The 21064-nt window shown below is 43.3% G+C and overlaps 1 protein-coding gene across 6 annotated transcripts in view; it reads left to right on the top strand.

The window, feature by feature from the left end:
• Window positions 1–21064, top strand: part of PTPN4 (protein tyrosine phosphatase non-receptor type 4) — a 190408-nt gene that overhangs the window by 30577 nt on the left and 138767 nt on the right. For all 6 annotated transcript variants that reach the window (XM_053261040.1, XM_053261059.1, XM_053261049.1 and 3 more), the window contains one exon: window positions 16483–16637. In XM_053261040.1, the coding sequence (XP_053117015.1) occupies window positions 16500–16637 (138 nt within the window). In that variant the 5' untranslated portion in view covers window positions 16483–16499. The remainder of the gene's footprint in view (window positions 1–16482; window positions 16638–21064) is intronic.

Here is a 21064-nt window from a genome sequence, read left to right on the forward strand (position 1 = left end):
GCCCAGGGTTACCCAGTAAGCTTCATGGCAGAGTAGGGATATGAACCTAGGCCTTTCCAAGTAATAGTTGCTCTAACCACTACACTGCACTGTCTCACTGATTGCATAGAAGGCTTTGTTTACCAGAGTACCATTAAAAGAAATGACTAGAAATTCCCAGTATCAATTCAAGGTAGCATTTTTTCCAACTACTGATCAAACTTCCTTTCCCCCCTCAAGTAAACTTTAAGTAGCACTTGCAGGGATATAACTTAATCCAGTACAGTGTACTGTGGAACACCAGTGTTAGGAACGTGCTGGGGTGCCTGTTCATAGTGAACAGCAGCCCCCGGGGTGTTGGGGAGGCAAGAAGTTGTGCAGTGAACTAACACAGTGCGTAGGCACTTGCATTGTGCTACTCCCACTGTTTCCAGTGGAAGTAGTGCTGTGGAAGTGCCCCAATTGTGGCAAGCAGCCCACAAAATGTTCTGTGTGTCCCTGCCCCCTGACATGCTAAGCTTTTCTGAAATTCCTTAATCTCATAGTTTTGTTTAAGCTAAGATACAGTTTTAGGACTTCACATAGCTTTCTTCTGACTGTACTGTATGTATGTATGTATGTATGTATGTATGTATGTATGTATGTATACCCTGCCCCTCCAGTGCACTACTGCTCGGGATGGCTCACAACAATAAGATAGACACAAGATACAATAAAAGTAATAAAATTAACTAAATTAAACCAAAAAAGGTCAGATTAAAAACCACAATCATTATTAGGTTCAAATTAAAACTGAAAATCATAAAAAGCTGAAGAACCTACCAGATACATGTATAACCAAATAAATACTTAAAATGGAGCATTAAAATGCCTCCTTAAAAAGGTGTGTTTTAAGATGTTTTTTAAAAGCACTGAGGGAGGGAGCATGGCGAAGGTCTTCAGGGAGGGCGTTCCAAAGCCGAGGGGCCACAACCGAAAGAAAAGGCCCTGTCTCTAGTCTCCGCCAACCGGATCTCTGTTAGTGGCAGGGTCATGAGCAGGGTCTGAGATGATGAGCGGAGGGCCCTGGCAGATTCATATGGGTGAATGCGGTTTGGCAGGTACCCTGGCCCCATGGCATCAGTTTTAGATTGATTGGTATATGTTATAGCACATGAATTTTCAGATATTCTTCTTTCCACTTTCTGTGTTGCTTCTGTGTGCTGTTTTCTTGCCACAGCTCTCATTTTATCCGTGGTCACAGGCTTTCCTCCATCCTTTTTTCCCCTTGTGCCGGAGCTCCTCATTAACGGGTTGTACAGTGAGCATGCTCAAGACAGGACTGGATTTTTACAAGGCTAGCTTCCTGCCACCGCAAGGCGTCCTATCCCTGTTGCGTTCCTGTCTGCTGAGGCTTGCAGGCCACTGAAAGAACTCTTCAGCAAGAATTTAATATTTCAGGCTAGCTTACTCTCTCTCAGCTTTTGTGCCTTATTTCTGTCCCTCACCCCACCCTAGATTGTGCGAGGGTGGGAAGGGAGCTGATATAGTTTTTTTTTAACCTCTGCTCTTTGCAAAGTTTTTTCTGTTGCATTCAATTTGGCTGTTTTGTATTTTATTTTTAAAAGTTGCTGTTTCCCTCCATCTGATGGAGCGGGCACAGCCGTCCGATTAAAGCAAAAAATCACCATTTGACACTTGTCATATAACAGATGGAGACAGACACATCTCTGGGTGAGTCCAAATTACACAAACACAGTACTTGGAACTGGTTTTGGAAACTACTGCCTCTGGCAGTATTTGCTATAATTATGAGGGCTAGATACATGCTTCCTTTTAAAAATGAAAGTGTAGTTTTGGTCTCTTCAGTAGTAGCAGGAAATTTACTGAATTCCTGGAGTGATACGGAGAGAAGAAAGATCTCCTTAAAGAAATAGCTCTGATGAATGTACATGGTCCAGAAGTCTTTCCTGTGCACCCTCACCTCTTCCCCAATATCAATAAACATGTCTTTCTCCCACAACAAGCTGTCATGAGAATTAGATTCTGCAAACAGCTCATTGTCACGGTGCAGCTTATACTTCTTCAAGGGTGGTATCATCTTTACTATTGCAAACTAATGGCACTAGTTCTCAAATCCATCAATAATAAATATCATCATCACCACCATCATCAAGAATATTTATATACTGTACTACTTCTCAACAAAAAAAGTTCTCAAAGCAGTAGAAAAATGGAATAAGATAGCTCCTTGTCCCAAAAGGGCTTACACAATCTAAAAATAAACACCAGGCACAGCACTGCTGTGCTGAGATTGGATAGGGACAGTTGCCCTCCTTCCCACTAAATGTAAGAGAATCACTACTTTAAAAGGGGCCCCTTTTGCCCAGTTATTGATAGGGGCTAATTAGCTATTGTGCTAGTGCCACAGAGGTTATATATTGGGCTTCTGTTCAAGCAGTTAACAGATCTCTTACGCACAATATATATTATCATTTTCCTTGAAAAATGAATACAATTGATACCTGTGTAGTCATGATTTTCCCTTTTAGACACTTGCTTAGAGCAAATTGTGTGATGGGAAAAGGGTTGTATATAGGACGTTTTGAAGAAAACACTTGTAAGAATTAAATTAAAAGTTTATACATGCAAGAACTTTGACCTGCCGAATTCAGCTTGCTGCTCTCAGAACCTTAGTGCATAAGGTATGCTGTCAGATGTGTGTAAGCAATTTTTGAGTAATTCCAGAAGATTAGCAATGTAGTCTGTAGCAGCAGAGTATATATGCATACATGCATGCTCTAGCTTTAAAACATTAGTGTGATGAGTTGTCAAAGTCTCTCTGAATTTCATTTTAGTCGTTGTGCAATACTTCTACCTACACATGAATGGGGTATATATACTTTTGGAGGAGAAATCTACTTTATTGTAGGAGATTGGAGGCATAAAACTGCAGGGTGTTTTTTTTTTAATGCAGTACAAAGAAAGGTTCATACAATGGCAAGACCAGGTGTACAGATATATGGATTGAGCCTAACACATCGGGTTCTACATATGTAGATTTCTCTACCATTATTAAGTTAAAGTTGTAAATAACAGGCTGTATACGTTTTGGGTCTGAGGGTGGGAGTCCCTAACCACATTCAGAGTTTGAATGTCTGAATAGGGCTCTGTCTCCAATAATCTATATACTGTTGTGTGGTTATTGTGTTATTTCAGAAATAAAAAAAATGATACATACTGTTCAGGTATCACAGTATGCACATTAATGTTCTTTGCATGAAGAGTATGACCTGACCTAGTTGCATAGGTATTTGACTACTTCATCAGTAATGGACTTCAAGTGGAATGGGTTGGACTGTAAAATAAACCCAAGTTAACAGTGTGAAAACAACAGATAAAGGGACACTTAAAAATCGCCACTCTAATAACTGGAATGCAAAGCATAACTGTGTAGATTAAATGTTGGCTGCATCATCAAGTGGAAATCAACTACTTTTTTGGTTCAGCAACACAAATTAATGCTGTGTAAGCGCCCCCCCCCCCCCAACCCTGCAGAAGATGTGAAAGAAACATTGGTAGACTTACCGTGAAGGGTTCTTTTTCTGGGTATGGGGAGGGCATCCTAACATGACGGGTTATCAAGCTCTGCATGCTCCGAGACAGGACCAATCAAAATTCAGGTCGATCATATGTACCCAGACAGCTGTCACTCATCCCCAGTTCCAGGACTGTTGAGCACAGAAAATACAGAGAGCAAGGAGAGAAAAAATAGTCCACAAGGGATGAAGTTGTACAGTAAACAGTGACAACAAAGAACTAAGCAACCCTGGGAGTCGCCCCACCTCCCTGCATATCCGTCGTAAACATTCGTGGGTGGGCCGGATGCCCTCCCCATACCCAGAAAAAGAACCCTTCACGGTAAGTCTACCAATGTTCCTTTTCCCCTGGTATGGGGAGGGCATCCTAACGTGACGGGACGTACCAAAGCAATCCCAAGGGCGGGAGCGAATGATTAGACAACCTGTTGCAATACCGTCCTTCCTATTGCTGCTTGAGCAGCGTGAAAAGACGGAATTTTGTAATGCCTAATGAAGGGAGACACTGATGCCCAAGTTGCCGCCTTGCAAATTTCTTCCAAGGGGGCACGAGCTGAAAAGGCCGCAGAAGTGCTGGCTCTGCGAGTGGAATGGGCAGAAATGTCACGAGGAACAGGTAGGTGAAGAGACTCATAAGCCAACGATATGGCAGCTCTGATCCATCGACCCACGGAAACCTTGTACGCCTTGTCCCTAGGGAAGATGGCTGAAAGGAAACAAAAAGGGAATCAGTCTTTCTAAAGATTTTGGATGTTTTAATATACAATCTAAGTGCCCTACGCACATACAGAGTATGCCAAGCACGCTCCTTAGGGTGAGCAGGACTAGGACAGAAGGAGGGTAATACTAAATCTTGGCTCCTATGAAAGATGGAATTAACCTTGGGTAAGAAGGTGGGATCCAACTTCAAAAACAACACACTCCTTTTGAAAAATGCATAGCTCATCGCGCACAGAGAGGGCAGCTAGTTCAGAAACCCTTCGTGCCGAGGTGATAGCCACAAGGAACAATACTTTAAAGGACAAAATTCTCAAGGGAGCTGAACGAAGAGGCTCGAACGGAGCCTTAGTAAGAGCATTTAAAACTAAATTCAAATCCCAGGAGGGAAACCTATGTATGGGAGGCAGAGCCAAGTTGCTCGCTCCCCTTAGAAAACGTCTAATATGAGGGTGCAAGGAAGATGAACCAGGCACCGCTAAATCCAAGACTGAGGACAAGGCTGAAGTTTGCCTCCTCAATGTGCTGGGATGCAGATCTTTCTCAAGACCTGCTTGAAGGAACCCCAGCACCTCTGCAACCCCCGCCAAGGATGGAACAAAGTCCTGCTTCCGCCCCCAGGAACAAAAGGCTGATCAGGTAACCTGATAAATGCGCAAAGTGGACGGCCTTCTTGACGCTGTGATAGTGTCTTGCACCTGGCGGGAATATCCCTTGGAATCTAGGGTAATGCACTCAACCTTCATGCGTGAAGGCGTAGCCAGACCAGATCCGGATGACATAGAGGTCCTTGTGATAGTAGATCTCTCCTTAGGGGAAGAGGCCACAGTGGTTGGACTGAGAGACTCAGGAGGTCAGAAAACCAGGGTCTTCGCGGCCAATAAGGAGCTATCAAAACAACTTCTGCTTCTTCTAATAGGAACTTTCTTAGGAAGGAGCTCAGGATTGGAGTCAGGGGAAAGGCATAAAGTAATCCCTGTGGCCAGGGAGACGTGAGAGCATCCACTTCTTCTGCGTGAGGAGTTAGATATCTTGTGAAAAACCTTGTAGTTTGGCGTTTTCCTGTGACGCAAAGAGGTCCAGCTGTGGACGACCCCACCTGTGGACAATTTCCTTGAAGACTTCCGGATGCAGGGCCCACTCTGCTGGATCCACCGTTTGGCGGCTCAGCCAATCCGCTTGTAGATTCTCCGTGCCGTTCAGATGTTCCGCCGTCACGGAGTGTAGTTGAATTTCCGCCCATGCGGATAGTAAGTAGGATTCCTGCACGAGGGGCCTTGATCTTGTGCCACCCTGGTGATTTACGTGAGCTTTTGCGGTCACGTTGGCTGTCCTTATCAGAACATGTCTCCCTATCAACAGATCACGGAACTGCAGAAGAGCTAATCGAATTGCCTTCAACTCTAGCCAGTTGATATTGTTCTCCAAATCCTTCTGAACCCACAACCCCTGCTCATGATGTGCCAGGCAGTGGGGCCCCCAACCAGAGAGGCCGGCGTCCGTCGTCACCACAATCCTCTGGGGAGTTTCCAGAAGTATTTACTTTCCTATCGCCGGCGACAGCCACCAAAGGAGAGAATTCCTGACCTTCCGTGGTAAGCGAAGTTTTATCTGCTTCTTTGCCATAATGGCTTCCTGATAAGGAAGCAAGAACCATTGAAGTGGTCTTGAATGCCACCTGGCCCAGGGTGTGCATTCTAGGCAGGCGATCATTGAGCCCATGAGTTGAGCCAGAGACATGAGGGAACTCCATTTCCTGGACAACCATGGCCTGATGTGTGAGGCAATCTTCTGTTGTCAGTCCTTTGGGAGAGAAACTGTGCCCGATCTCGTGTTGAAAACAACTGCCAGATGCTGGAGTACACAAGATGGGTTTAGGTGGCTCTTGGTATGGTTGATGACAAACCCGTGATCCTCTAGTATCTGGACGTCCTGAGCTATGTCCTTGGAGGCTTGATGGTAGGACAGAGATCTCACGAGCAAGCTGTCCAGATACGGGTAAACATGGATCCCCCGCAACCGCATGTAAGCTTTCACCGCCACCATGAGTTTGGTGAATACGCGAGGAGCTGAGGACAACCCGAAGGGTAGAGCCCTGTACTGGAATTGTCTCTGATTGTAAACAAACCTCAGGTATTGGCGAGAGGCAGGATGAATCGGTACATGTAAGTACGTCTCTGAAAGGTCTATCGAGTATTGCCCTGTATTGGCAAGTCTATACTGCCCTGTATTCATATATCTATTGAAAGTTCTGAAGGAACGAAAGGAATTCTGGAAGGTGTTATTTCCCTTGAAATTCCTCCTTGAATTACCACGCCCAACCGGCATGGTTTTCTTTTTGTCCTTTGTGTCCACTAAAATAGGATCCAAGGATTCACCAAATAACTTCCCCCCCAGAAAGGGAGTAGACGCCAAGGTGACCTTGGACTTGGCATCTGCCCTCCAATTTTTCAACCACAAACCTCTGTGGATTGCCACGCCTGCTGCCATGACACGAGAGGCGTGCTGTATGCAGTCCAAACTAGAGTCCGCCATAAGGGCAGACGATCTGGCTAACTTATTCAAATCCTGGCGGAGTTTTAAATTCTTTTGTGGTACCAGCTTAACAAGCTCCTTAGTCCACAAAATGGAGGCTCTAGCAAAAATAGAATTAGTGGCAGCTGTCCTTAAGACAGTTGCAGATGCCTCATGAGCCTTACATAGCAGATGATCCGCTTTCTTTTCCTCTGGTGTTTTAAGAAGGTCATCTCCCTCCTTGTTCACCAGAGCCCCAGTGACCAGCTGGGCCACAGGTCCATCCACCACAGGAACTGTCAAAAGAGCCATTATATCAGGAGGTAAGGCATACAATTTTTTGGGGAAGGATATGGCAGGTTTAGTGGCCCCCGGCACACCCCTCTGCAAACATAACATCTTTTAAAAATGGTGGAAAAGGTACAGTGGCTGCTGAAATAGAGGTTGATGGAAAACCTTCCTGATCCAAGCCAGCAGCTGAAGGTGTGCCAGTCTCCTGAGACACATCCTTGATGGCCCTTTTGGCTTGAAAGGGAGTAGCAGCCAAGGTGACCTTGGACTTGGCATCTGCCCGCCAATTTTTTTTATTTATTTATTTATTTATTTATTTATTTATTTATTTATTTATAACCATAACCCTCTGCGCAGTGCCACCCCGGCTGCCATGGCACGAGAGCCGTGCTGTATGCAGTCCAGACCTGAGTCTGCCATAAGGGCAGAAGCTCTGGCCAATTTATTTAAACCCTGGCGGAGTTTAAGATTTTCTGGAGGTATCAGCTTAATAAGCTCTTTAGTCTACAGAATGGAGGCTCTATTGTAGCTGCTTTTTTGGGCGGCGGGGCCCTCCTGGTTCACAGTTGCTCCTTCTTCATTAACATTAGCCGAAAGGCTCAAGCTCGCTGTCCCTCCAACTGAGGGAACAATCGCGGCTTCTGTGAAGGGGCCCTCCGAAAGGGAACCCTTCAACATATATCCCCCATATAATCAGGCTCCATATTGCGAATAAGAGAGACCTCAACAGAGGAAATCCCAAAGTAAAAACTATTTAAAAAATTAAAAAGAAGAAAGGCTGTGAAATTTTTCCTCACAGCAATACTCAAGCTCTGTCTGCGGAGCGAGACAGGACTGGAACTGGGGATGAGTGACAGCTGTCTGGATACATATGATCGACCTGAATTTTGATTGGTCCTGTCTTGGAGCATGCAGAGCTTGATAACCCGTCATGTTAGGATGCCCTCCCCATACCAAGGAAAAAATAAGGTCATGAAGGTTCTGAATTCAGAATTGTTCATACTTAACTGATTGCAGACTATAGGATTCTCAAACAGTGCTCTAATTGCTGTTTGTAGTTTCTGGCACCTGCTTCTCTTTCCTGGATAGTCACCCTAATGCTCACTGGCTCAATCCCAATAGAGATAGATTTCTGGTATACTGTACCGTTTGTTCTTCTGCATCCCTGGAAAGCATGCCAGTGACTTATAACCTCTCTTGTGCATGTCTGCCTATTTTTTCCTGTTATCCTGAGATCTTGTGACTCGAACTGAAACAGACCAGCTGGCCGCCTTCTCACTTTCAGGTCAAATGAACCAAGGCCCCTCTCCTCAAGAGAGCTGAATAACTTCTACTTAGCATTTGCACATATTCTCTTCTTTATTCTGGGAGATGCTTGGAGGGCAGCAGCCTGCTGTTCATGAGGGCCTGAAAGTTTTGACCATGGCATGTGGGTTACAGGAGGCTGGGGCTGTTTGGCAAAAGTTAGAGGTGTGGCTTTGCCATGTCAGCTTGTCACCTGCAGCACTATCTTCTGCAGTCAAAGTAATGTGAAGGGGACAGAGTTACTTGGCATGCAAGACATCTGCTTTTGACAGAGAGCTCTACACATTTTGGAGACAGAGCTGCATCCACAAAATCATGTGTCACTGTTTCATTTTCACTTTCTTTTCAAGCTGGTTTAGTGTAGTACTAATTAAACAGATTAATTCCAGTACGCTTTTGATTTCTTGTTTAGGTCAGATCCACTGCAGCACGTGGAAGGAGAGTCAGTACTGGGCATTAACAGGGCTTTTTTTGACAACTTCCAGATAGCATGCAAGATAGTTTATGGTAGCTTATTACAGCATACACAGATCTATAGCCTGCATGCTCAAGAACGTTTTAGCTGAGTCCTATAGACAAGAACAAATACATTAGACCCTGTACATTCTCAGTATATCTAATTCATTGTATTGATCACAAAGCAATAGTCTAGGTTCATGTGGGTAATTGCCATGTTCACGTTTGTGTGCGATGTTTCTATTATGTACTAAGGATAACGGCTTTCTAGTGCTTCCTGAGTGAGAGAGAGTAGAATGAAGATTTTCCTTTAAGCACAACCTTAAGCATAGCAGAAATGAAAGGTGCAACAACTATGAACTAGAAGCCAGTTGCAAGAAACTGGTGTTTAGTGCAGTGGATCCTCTGTTACTTGGGCAAAGTTACTGTGCAGAGTCTTCTACCTGCAGGTTAGTCATCTTTGCCCTTGCTCACATTGTACTCATTCAAGTGTTGTTGAAAAAGAAATCAGCTTTTGGCCTTTAAACTGTTCTTCTGCAGGTCCATGTAGGAAAAATAATTCTGTTGAATTTCTAGGGGGCTCTTTTGAGCTTTGTTGTTCTCTGCCATCAAGCATTAGTTCAAACTTGCTGAGTATTGACTTTCATTTAGAGAAAAACAAAATTACTAATGCATCTGGGATTTGGTCAATGACCGAATAAACTTATAACTAAATCTGGGATTTCCTGACAGTGTGTGTGTGGGAGAGAGACACTTAAAAAACATAATAAAGTGTATGTATGCACATGAATGAATTAGTGCTGGTATTCTAAATGATATTTTTCTGAATAGAAGTTAGTTGGCCTCATGTTCAGGGGAGAAATTCCTTCAAGATTTCATATGTGAATCTGGTGTTAGGGTATGCAAATTACATGGATAGTCAGCAGTGTGACATCAACTTCAATTAAAAGCAATCCCATGTTGAGGAAAGGGAGTCTGTGTGTGAATAACAGAACCATGTGTAGGATTAATAACATAGTTATTTTCTGTGCAGTTGGGACCCCACCAAGAGGAATGCTGTATGCCTTCAGTTTTCTGCAGCAACGATGATACTTCAGCCCGTTTCTGATTTCCTGCTGTGTCCACACAACTGGTCTTGGGGTGGGGGAAGTAGCATGAGGGAATCGCTTTATCCTGGAATACAATGGCCTCAAGTGGGAGTATGGGAAGGTGTCACTTTAAGACATAATCATTTACTGCATTGTAGCATTTTTTAAACTGCAGCTTAAAAAATTACAGTATTTCAAACCATTTTCATCCATAAATGAAGTAAAACTGATATAGTTTTGAGTTACATCAGTTTGTCTTCAGCACCAAAATGATCCTGTTTCAAGCATTTCTGAAACTATGTGGTGTGTGTTTTTAAAAAATATAATTTGTAGAATAGAAGTAAGCTGAATATTTTGCCATGGATCCACAAGACTACTTTAATCAACCCCAGGATGCCCCCTCTTAACAACAGAAACAAATGTCATAGCACAAAAATTGCTTTTGAGACTTCCCTACATCTAAAAAATGATTTCCCATTTGATGTGGGGGACATGTTTGAGAAACACTTATCTTGGGCATGTTGAAGAATAGTTTTGTGGTTCTTAAGTTCCCAGCCTTAAATTATAACTAGAATAAGTAAAGAATAAAACCCAATCTTAGTTGTGCAGGGCTTCCTCATAACTTAATATTTTTCTCTTTTTGTGATCCATCATCTGTTCTTTGTCACTTGTGTGAGAGTTCTTTCAGTAAAGCAGAGCATACTTAGTCAGTACAAGCCCTTAATCTTACAGTGAACTACTTGGCTCTAGGGGTATGCATGAACTGCAGTTCGAGCACATTTCGCAAGTGGGGACCAGAAGCTTTAAGAAAGAGGAGAGCAGGGAGCAGGTCCTTACCTGTTTCCTGCTGGGGCGGCGCACATCCCAAGAATCCCCATGTGGTGGTGCCAGCATGCACATGGCATCCGCATGTGTGGGTGCAATTTGTGTGTGCCGCCCAAGCAGGAGGCTACATGGAGCAGTGGAGAGCAGGCAAGGACCCGCTCTCATTTTTTTTTTTTAAGCTCCTTGGTTCTGCTCCTGAAATGTGTTTGAACCATGGTTCAAACTGCACATTCGTGCACATCCCTACTCTGATAACTGATTTACAAATATTTGCTTTAGGTCTGCTGGTTCTTCAATCATTTAGCATTGCAAGCTTTGTGTAGATCTATATCTGTATTGTTTACATTAATATTTAGAATCTGCCTTTCTGAAAAAGCTTTTACTCAGTGTGATTCAACAAGCTGCCATCAAACTATACATTTGACAAGACTTATTTAGATTGTGTGTTAATATGTCAGGAAAGACAGGACTGGCACATACCCCAACAAGCATTATTTTTCCACATTTATCTAGTTTTCTGTCTTCCACACTTTTCATGAATCTTCATTTCTTCATAAAATAGTTATCAGGCAAATGAAACTTAGTATGTTTGCAAGCAAAATCTTGGGCGTGGTTGGATCCTTTGCCTCCATAGTAGTTGAAGGCCTGGCCAACATCCAGGCATACAAGAACCTGATGCTTTGTGAGCATTTCCCTTTCCAAAACTTGTCTCTAGAGAAAGTTGCTTTACAATCTCCTAAATTCAGGATTTGATGTGAAAGTTCTGTAAAGAGAGATGGCTACTAGTACATGTGTGCTGTTTTCCCTCACCCAAGGACATTCTCTTCAAATAGGGCAGTCAGGTTTGTTTTGGGGTCATCTAGGAGAGACCACATCACTCCTTTGATAGAACTACACTGGCTGCCAATAAGTTTCTGGGCAAAATACAAGGTGCTGGTTATAACCTATAAAGCCCTAAATGGTGTGGGCCCTGGGTATTTAAGAGAACATCTTCACTATTAGCCCCATTGCCCACTAAGATCTTCTGGAGAGGTTCGTCTCCAGTTGCCACCAGCTCATCTGGTGTCTATGCAAGGACGGGCTTTCCTTGTAGCTGCCATTAGACTCTGGAGTGTGCTCTCTGCTGAAAAAAGAGCTTCCCCATCTCTTTTTAAAAGTCTCTAAAGACTTATCTTTTCACCCAAGCTTTTTAACCAGACTGTGGTGTTAAATTGTTTTAAGGTGTTTTTTAAAAATCTGCTTTATGTTGTTGTAAACCACCCAAAGATGGATGTTTTGGGTTGGTATACAAATTTGAAAAAATAAATAATTTTCATAGAAATCCCCCAAATCAGCAATTTCTAACAACTTGGGTCTCTAGAGGAACTTCTTAGAGGAAAATGTAGATATGTGCACACTCTCAAATTTTATTGTGTGGAATTGCAGAAAGAATGGCTCTTTCTTTTAATTTCAGGGTTTGGTAGGCCTTATGTTAAAGTTTATGCACATCCCTATAGAATGCAGTTATTGCCTCACTGACAGTAGCAGTAGGGTTCCTGTAGGCTGCTGCTAGAGGGCAATATGATTTGGTAGTTCTGCTCAAGTGTATATATACTTACACTAAGGTATGAATAGAAAATGGAGACGACAGACACTTAAGGCTGCTTCCCACATTACAGATTTCCTTTATGGTTTTTTATTGCCTTGTTTAAAATATTTTATTGTACATCTCTTGAGTATTTTAATAGTCAAAGTAAAGGTAAAGTGTGCCTCTGTAGAGATGATAAATAAATAAGAAAGACATGATGGTTCTTAAATTGTATCATGTTTAGGGCACAGTTGCCAAAGGAGGCAGTTTCTTCTGCAGAGAGCTAATACATTTAATTGTTTGTCTGAACCACTTAGATACTATAAAATTGATTTGCTACTTTTTATTATAGTGTTCTTGTAATTAAGCACAATTGCATTTGAAGAAAGGCCATTTTTATAGTTTCTGAGTTGCTATCTATCAAATGCAACATTGGGGTTTTTGTTGCTGTTGTCCAGTAGTAAGGAATATTCCCTCTACTGGGGTTTGAAATGTATTCCTGTTAATATATGAAAAGGATTAGACATTTTGTTTCAAGAATCCCATTCTTCTAACATCGTAGTTGTAGTGTGTAGCTTTAATTCCTAAAACAAGTGTCTTAAGAACTAATTCTGGTGTGTTTGTCTGCAAGTGGGTAACCTGTGTGCCCCTGAAAACATTATTTAGAATGTTCCATACATACAGATTGCTTAAGAAATGGTTGGATCCTGAGATCTGGAGGCAGAGGATCCCTGCCTCTTCCTGATAGGATCAGAGGAAGCTGCCTTATACTGGGTTGGACCATTGGTCCATCTAACTCAGTATTGTCTACATAGACTGGCAGCACCATCTCCCAGGTTATAGGCAGTAGTCTCTCTTCACCCTATCTTGATATGCCAGGGAGGCAACATGGAACTTTCTGCATGCAGATGCTCTCCCTAGAGCGGCCCTGTCCCCTAAGGGGAATACCTTAAAGTGCTCACATGTAAGTGCTCCTCACAGTGGCCTTCCAAGCTGTGCCTAAAACTGCTTTTCCGGGTCAAGAGTCCCTCCAGGATGGGGTGGAATATGGGGTGTAGTGAGCTGGAGAAGGGTACATTCACAGAACATAGTTCCACCCAGTTTCAGGGAATTTGCTCCTCACCCTGTGCCCCATCCCATTCTTTTCTGGAGGGATCCAAATCCACAGGAGTGGCTTTTGGGATGGCTCAGTGGGCTGCTGTGGGCAGGATGTCATGGGAAAGTTTTCTTGAGCAAATTTGCTTGCACTCACAGATAATAGTGTCCAGTATAATGCCTCTGTCTCTTCTAGCCTCAATATGTTCTGAGTTTGTAGTCAGTGGTGTCCCTGTGGTACAGAAAAATCCCTTCTGAATTTAATTCATTTATGTACTACATTTTTATACCACCAAATCATGAGCTCTGATGGACAGTGTTCCCTCTAACAGGGATTCCCAGATGTTGTTGACTACAACTCCCAGAATCCCCAACTGCAGTTACTTTTGCTTGCGGATTATGAGAGTTATAGTCAACAACATCTGGGAATCCCTGTTAGAGGGAACACTGCTCATGGAGGCTTACAAATAACAAAACTATGTTCAGGTGGATCCAGTTATTCATGGAGGTTATTCACTCCCTGCTGAAATAAGAGCCTCCCCATCTCTGACAATTTTAAAAAAATCTTTAAAGGCACATTAGTTCACCCAGGCTTTTAATTAAATGCAGTTTTAATCATTTTAGCTTTGTTCTAAAATATTGTTTTAAGGTTTTGTATTGTTGTAATGTTTTAACTTTTTGTTGTCATTTGTTTTAACCAATGTCTTAATTTCTTTGTTGTCATTTATCTGTTTTAACTAATGTTTTAATTTTTCTGTTTTTGTTGTAAACCGCCTAGAAACGTAAGTTTTGGTCGGTATAAAAGTGTTAGTTAAATAAAAACTAAATGCTTGGTTAAACAAGTGTGTCTTTAAGGACTTCCTAAAGGCCACCGGAGATGGTAGGTCTCGTATTCCCGCAGGAAGTACATTACAAAGCTCAGCAGCTGCTGTAGAGAAGGCCTGACCCTGAATTGCTGCCAGGCCATCCGATGGCAGCTTCAGGAAGACCTCCTTGGATGACCTTAATAAGTGTTGGGGTCCATGTTGAAGATGTTCTCTTAAATGCCCTGGGCTTAAGTTCTTTAGGGCTTTATAGGTAACTAGCTGACCCCGCACAGAGCATCTGTGTAGCGCTTTGGGGCCGGCTGTTCCCCCTCCCTCTTCCTCCTCCGTCTCTCCTCTCTTCCCCTTCCCTCCAGCCCCGTGCTCTCCAGTCCTCCTCCCCTCCCTCCCCCTACACACAGCCGTGGCAGGCGGCCAAGAAGGGCCCTGCGGCTGCCATTTTTTCTCCCTCCTGTCCGCCTGCCACTGCGGCGGCTTTTCTCTCCCCCCACCCGCTGCCCACCGCCGCTTTTCTCTCCTCCTTCCTCTGTCCGCCGGCTGACCACCGCCGACACTTTCTTCCCCCTTTCCTCCTCAGTCCTCACTTTGGAACTCTTGCAGCGTGTTGCGAGAGTTCTGCCGCCAAATCCTGGGCATGCATCGCATGTCCCAAGATAATTAAATATATAGATTACCAGCACTTTGTGCTGGTATGCAGTTAAAAATGAAACCATTGACCCTATGTGCATTACACTGAAATGGCTGGACAATTTGTGCAGGTGTTTTGTCCAACTGATTTCAGATAGGTACAAACCAGGGGTGTAGCTATAATTTGAGTAGATGGGCTCAAAGAACCTGGGTCCCCCAGCTCCACCTCTCCCTATTTTCTTCATTATCTCCCTCACTCCGAGGGGCTGCCGGGGAGAGGAGTGAACACAGACCCCTTCTTCCCTAGCTATCCCCTGGTACAAACCAGAGCATTGTCTCTGGCAGGTTCTTTCAACACTTCAAAAATGGTAATTATCTCTTAGACATGCTTCATGCATTACATAGGCGGCATGATTGTCACCAGAACTCACTTCCACATGGCAGAGACTCTGGACAGTTACCATAACTTACAGTAATAAGGAAACCTGGGCTATCATAAAGTCTCCATAGTATCCAGAGCTTCCAGGAGGGTACAGTGCTGGTGTGACTTTCCACACAATAAGAGAGGTGATGAGAAACTGACTTATTTTAGAGCAGCAGCATAGAGCCCACACCATGTGGAAGCAGTTTTCAGCATCAGTTCCACCTGTATAACATGTGAGGTGGGTTTTACAGGCACACTTTCTACAGAGATTGATGAATGAGTCATGGGTGTAGCATCCATCGGACAAGCAGGGACAAATGTCCCAGGGCCCAGAGGCTTAGTGGGCTCCAAGGGGACCCCAAGCAAGCCGCCCTGCTGCCATCCCACTATCACTGCTTCTTATCTTGGTCTCCAGGGGTGGGGGTGGGGGTGGGGTGAGCTGAGCAAGGTAGGCCAACCCCAGTGGCAGCGGGCTTCCCTGGCTGACTGGTCCCTCCAGCCAAAATGTGCACCTGCACAGTTCAACTTTGGACATTGCATGCCTGTGACATCCTCCAGAGGGGAGGCCAAGAGAAGAAGCGGCAGCAGTGGGGATGCCAAGGAGGTAGGAGCGGCGGCAGGGAGATGTTGCTTGCCCTGCCCCTTGCATCTGATGTCAGATGCAGGGTGTGTGGCTTAGGGCACATTGTGTGCACGGTGGTGGGCCCCCTCCACAGGTTTTGTCCCCTTGCCCCTGGGGGGGTGTCTCTCTACACCCCTGCAATGAATTCTGTATTTGTTTTTTCCTGCCTCTATTTCTACAGCATTTGAAAGTGGTTTGATGCTAGAAAAACAGATGCTAGAAATTCCTTGTAGAATGATCATACTTGATTTAGTGAGTGAATATAAATATATTTGACTCTGAGTCATTAAATGTTGGTACTATCTTTGCCGAAACAGAAAATGCAGAAGATTTTGGTAGTATGTTTTCATACTATGTTTGCATTTCTAAAAATGCAAATAAAGGAAGACAGGTTTTTGCTAGTCTTGCTAGTTGCTAGTTTTTGCTTCAACATGAAATGATGATTTATATAATCTGTAAAATTAAGTAGAATATATTTTATCAAGTGTAATGATGAGGAGATTAGCATTTCTGTTAAATCCAACTTGTGCATTCTTAACGTCATAAACTATGTCTTTCCCCCCCTTAAAGACTCTGTGTGGACAGTAATGACCGCACGTTTTCGATTGCCTGCTGGCAGAACCTACAATGTACGAGCATCTGAACTGGCACGAGACAGACAGCATACAGAGGTGGTCTGCAATATTCTTCTTCTGGATAACGCTGTACAAGCATTCAGAGTTAATGTAAGTACAACGTAATAGGAAACTTGCTATGCAGTGTATAATATTGCCTAATGGTCAAGGTCTAGGTTTGGAAAGCATGCTGTTAATATCATGTATTGCAGATTAGTTAATCAAAATCATCTTTAGGCAACCATTTCTTTAAATAGCCATGTAAATGTAAGGCATGTGGTCATTAAGGCATGGGGAAAGGGTAGATTTACAGACATCTGTTGTTAAAGGTGATTTTTTTCCCCTTTTTGAACTCCAGTTTTCAGAAATGAAATTTTTCAGGCCTGTTTTGTTCTCATTGAGATTTCAAAAAAATATGGGTGTAGGATTAAATTTCCCAGACCTGAGCTTGGTGGAATAAATAAATAGTGCATTTGACTATTATCCTCAAAGATCTGTGGTGTGAAACAACATCATGTGCTTGCTTTACAGTGTTAGTGTAGTGTAGTATTGGGGTGTACTGCAATGGCGAAGTGTGAACTTTGGGCCAGGACATTCTCTGTCCTAATCGCAGCTCAGCCATCAATTTGTCTAGGCATGCTATTATCTCTCCACTACAACGCCTCATTTTTAAAATGAGGATTGTTGTATAGGGCTACTGATACAACGTAAATGAATAACTGTAGATAAGTATGTGAGGTACTCTGAACACTTTAAAAGTGTTGTATAACTGCAAAGTACTGTTTTTTAGAAGCATATATGCTGGTTTTCAGGATCACATAAGGATGATTTGCAGCAAGGGGACCAGCATTCAGGACAAAGGGAGTATCAGTCTCTCTTCCACCCCTCCGGTACATATTTATAGTACCTTTTTCAACTCCTGTGCACCAGAGAGCTGGTCTGGTGTAATGGCTAATGAGCTGCAAGTTGAGACATTCCCAGTTAAATCTCACCTCTGACATGAACTTGCTTAAATAACCTTTGACAGGGCACTCCCTATCAGCTTCAGCTCCCCAGCTGTAATATAGTGACACTGATACTTACAGGGCTGTTTTAAGGATTACTGTACTTCGAGATCATTTATGTGAAGTGCTTTGCATGTTAAAAAGCTATATCCAAGTGCTAATTATATTATTATCCTGGAATAGCTAATATACATTCAGTATTTCTTCTCTTAGTATCTTGTGGCTCTTCATCCAAATCTGACTGCCTGAAAGATGCTCTCTGGCCCACTGGTTTTCATCCAGCCTCTCCTTTCCTTTACTGTTTACCCACTTGGTTGCACGCTCCTATTCTCTTAGTGGCTGACATATATGCTCATTGTTTCTGCACCAGCTTCCAAAAGTAGAGGCTGCCATGTCCCTGCAGTCTTCACTGTGGGTCATTATTCCAATGGCAGTAGCAGCTGATGCCATCTTGATTGTCCCCTTTGGGCTGTGTTAACCTGAGTTTGCCTTTCTTTGACAGCCATCTGGGCAACACAGGGTCTCTCTTCTGCTCTGGAGCAACCTTCTCTCACAAAAAGGGTGGAGATTCTGCACCCCAATTTGTGCTGCCTCCAACATACAGCCTGGACAATCTGGTCAACATAATTCTCTCCTCTCCAATAAAGAACATTCAACCAATGCCGAGAAACCCTCTGCAAGAAAGCCCCATTTGACTGCATAGGAGAGATTTAGGACATCCACTTTGGAACAAGGATTTGATCACACCTCTGTACTGTTAATGATACTGCCTTGAGGGTGATTGGCCTGTGCCCCCCTAGTTCGGGCGAATGTGGGGAATTTAGCTCAGGGGAGATGGTTCCAATCAGCCTTAATTTGTGCAAGCATATGAACTCAAGAATATCGGCTTGAGAGAGAGGTTTTAATTAAATCAAAAAGGAGTTTATTTAAAGGAAAAATAAGACTAAATAAAGTGGAAGCAATGCAAATATGTTTAAAAATAGACTATTGTAAGGCACACTTAACTTAAAGTTCCAAATTATGTGTAAATTCCCAGGTAGGCTAGAGAGGTACTTTAAAATAGTGGGGCAAGATTTCAGAAATAAGAGAAAGGGATAGGTTCAGCCCTGAAGAAACCGAGCAAGAGGCTATACCACCTGTCCTGGAAAGGAACACCAAGGTGGTCTGCTGGAGTCTCTTGTTGCAGTCTGCTGGGGTCCAGAGTGAGAGGCACAAGGGAACACTGAGGTGTTTTGAAATGGGAGTCCCACGAGGAAGCACACTGGGTCATGGAGTTAGGGATACTTATATCCCAAAACGTGCCTTGAAGGCTCTTTTCTTTTGTCATAGTTTGCTGAATAGGATAGACCATACAGGCTTCTTCGGAATGCATTGTGTCTGACTGTCCTTCCTGAGTAGGAAGGTATGTGAATCGCCTATTGTATTCAAGGCTGATTGTGAGGACAATTGGAGTGTGCAGATGCATCCATAACATCCTGTGCTGGGAAGGGCTTCCCAATAGTTCTATCAAGAGTTTTGATGGACACCTCTTCAAAGTTATATCACTGACTCATCCCTATTGTAATGGAGTCTGCTGTCTTATCTGCCTTTGTTTCCTGGTCTAAGTGCTTTGTTAACAACAGGTGTTTGCCAGACACTTGCAGTACCCACTACTCTCATCCGGGAGTATTTATACAATCTCCAGATAAAAGACCAAACATTTCCTCTCTAATAATAATAATAATAATTCGATTTCTATACCACCCTTCCAAAAATGGCTCAGGGCGGTTTACATAGAGAAATAATAAATAAATAAGATGGATCCCTGTCCCCAAAGGGCTCACAATCTAAAAGAAACATAAGATACATACAAGCAACAGTCACTGGAAGTACTGTGCTGGGGGTGGACAGGGCCAGTTACTTTCCCCCTGCTAAATAAAGAGAATCACCACGGTAAAAGGTGCCTCTTTGCCAAGTTAGCAGGGTTTTAAGGAGTGTGGCTCTGCTGGTCCTTTTGGATCTCTCTGTGGCTTTTGATACCATCGACCATGGTATCCTTCTGGACCACCTGGGGGAGATGGGATTGGGTGGCACTGTCTTGCAGTGGTTCCACTCCTACCTCTCTGGCAGATTCCAGATGGTATCACTTGGAGACTGTTGTTCCGCTAAGCGAGAACTGAAGTGTGGTGTCTCATAAGGCTCCATACTATCTCCAATGCTTTTCAACATCTACATGAAACCGCTGGGAGAGATCATCAGGAGGTTTGGTGCTGGGTGTTATCAATATACTGATGACACCCAGATTTACTTTTCCATGCCGACCTCTTCAGGAAATGGCATATCTTCCCTAAATGCCTGCCTGCAGGCAGTAATAGGTTGTATGAGGGGTAACAAACTGAAATGGAATCCAAATAAGACGGACTGTGGGGGGGACAGGACCCAAGAGATGGTTTAGATCTGCCTGTTCTGGATGGGGTTACACCCCCCCTGAAAGATCAGGTTAAGTAACTTGAGAGTGCTCCTGGACCCCAAGCTTTCCCTGGTTTCTCAGGTGGAGGCAGTGGCCGGGAGCGCTTTTTATCAGCTTTGGTTGATATGTCAGCTATGTCCATTTCTAGAGGTCAATGACTTAAAACTGTGGTACATATGCTGGTAACCTCTAACCTTGACTACTACAGTGTGCTCTACATGGGGCTGCCTTTGTACATATTCTGGAAACTACAATTGGTACAGAATGTGGCAGCCAGATTGGTCTCTGGTACAGCACAAAGGGACCACATAACACCAGTTCTAAAAGAACTGCACTAGCTGCCAATATGTTTCCAGGTGAAATACAAAGTGCTGTTTACCTATAAAGCCCTTAATGGTTTGGGTCCAGGCTATTTGAGAGAGCACCTCTTTGTCATAATCCCTGCCGCCTGCTATGATCTTCTGGAGAGGACCAGTTATGGTTGCCACCGACTCGTTAGGTGGCGACCCAGGACCAGGCTTTTTCTGTGGCTTCCCCAAGGCTCTGGAATAAGCTTCCTGCTGAAATAAGAGCATCTTCCTCTCTGTTTGTTTTCAGGAAGAACCTCAAGACTCTCCTGTTCTCTCAGGCTTTTAATTAGAATTAATTTTAATAATTTTAATTTTAAAAAACTTGTTTTAATAATTGTTTGTGTTTTTATTGTCATGTATTTTAATTTGTGACTTTAAAATATTACACCGCCTAGAGATATAGGCGGTATAAAAATATGATAGATAGATAGATATACAGATATACATTTTCAGCCCCATATAATAGGATTTCTGGGCATTCACTATTCAGCATTTTCTTAATTAAACCATTTTTAAGGGACTGAACAGTCTTTACTCACTTCCCTGGTTTGGCTGTCCCGCAGTGGAGCTTATTAGTTTCCCCTTAATAGCTGCATACAAAATGGTACGTTTTGTATGGTGTGTCTGCTCGCATTGTGCACTTTACATCTCCTTATTAATTACAACTGTCTTTTTTCTAGCCATTACTACAACTAAGAGGGTTAGCAAATGTGCACTCACCAATCAACTTTACCT

This window comes from Hemicordylus capensis, chromosome 1 (genome assembly GCF_027244095.1).
Source record: "Hemicordylus capensis ecotype Gifberg chromosome 1, rHemCap1.1.pri, whole genome shotgun sequence".
Taxonomy (NCBI): Eukaryota; Metazoa; Chordata; class Lepidosauria; order Squamata; family Cordylidae; genus Hemicordylus; species Hemicordylus capensis.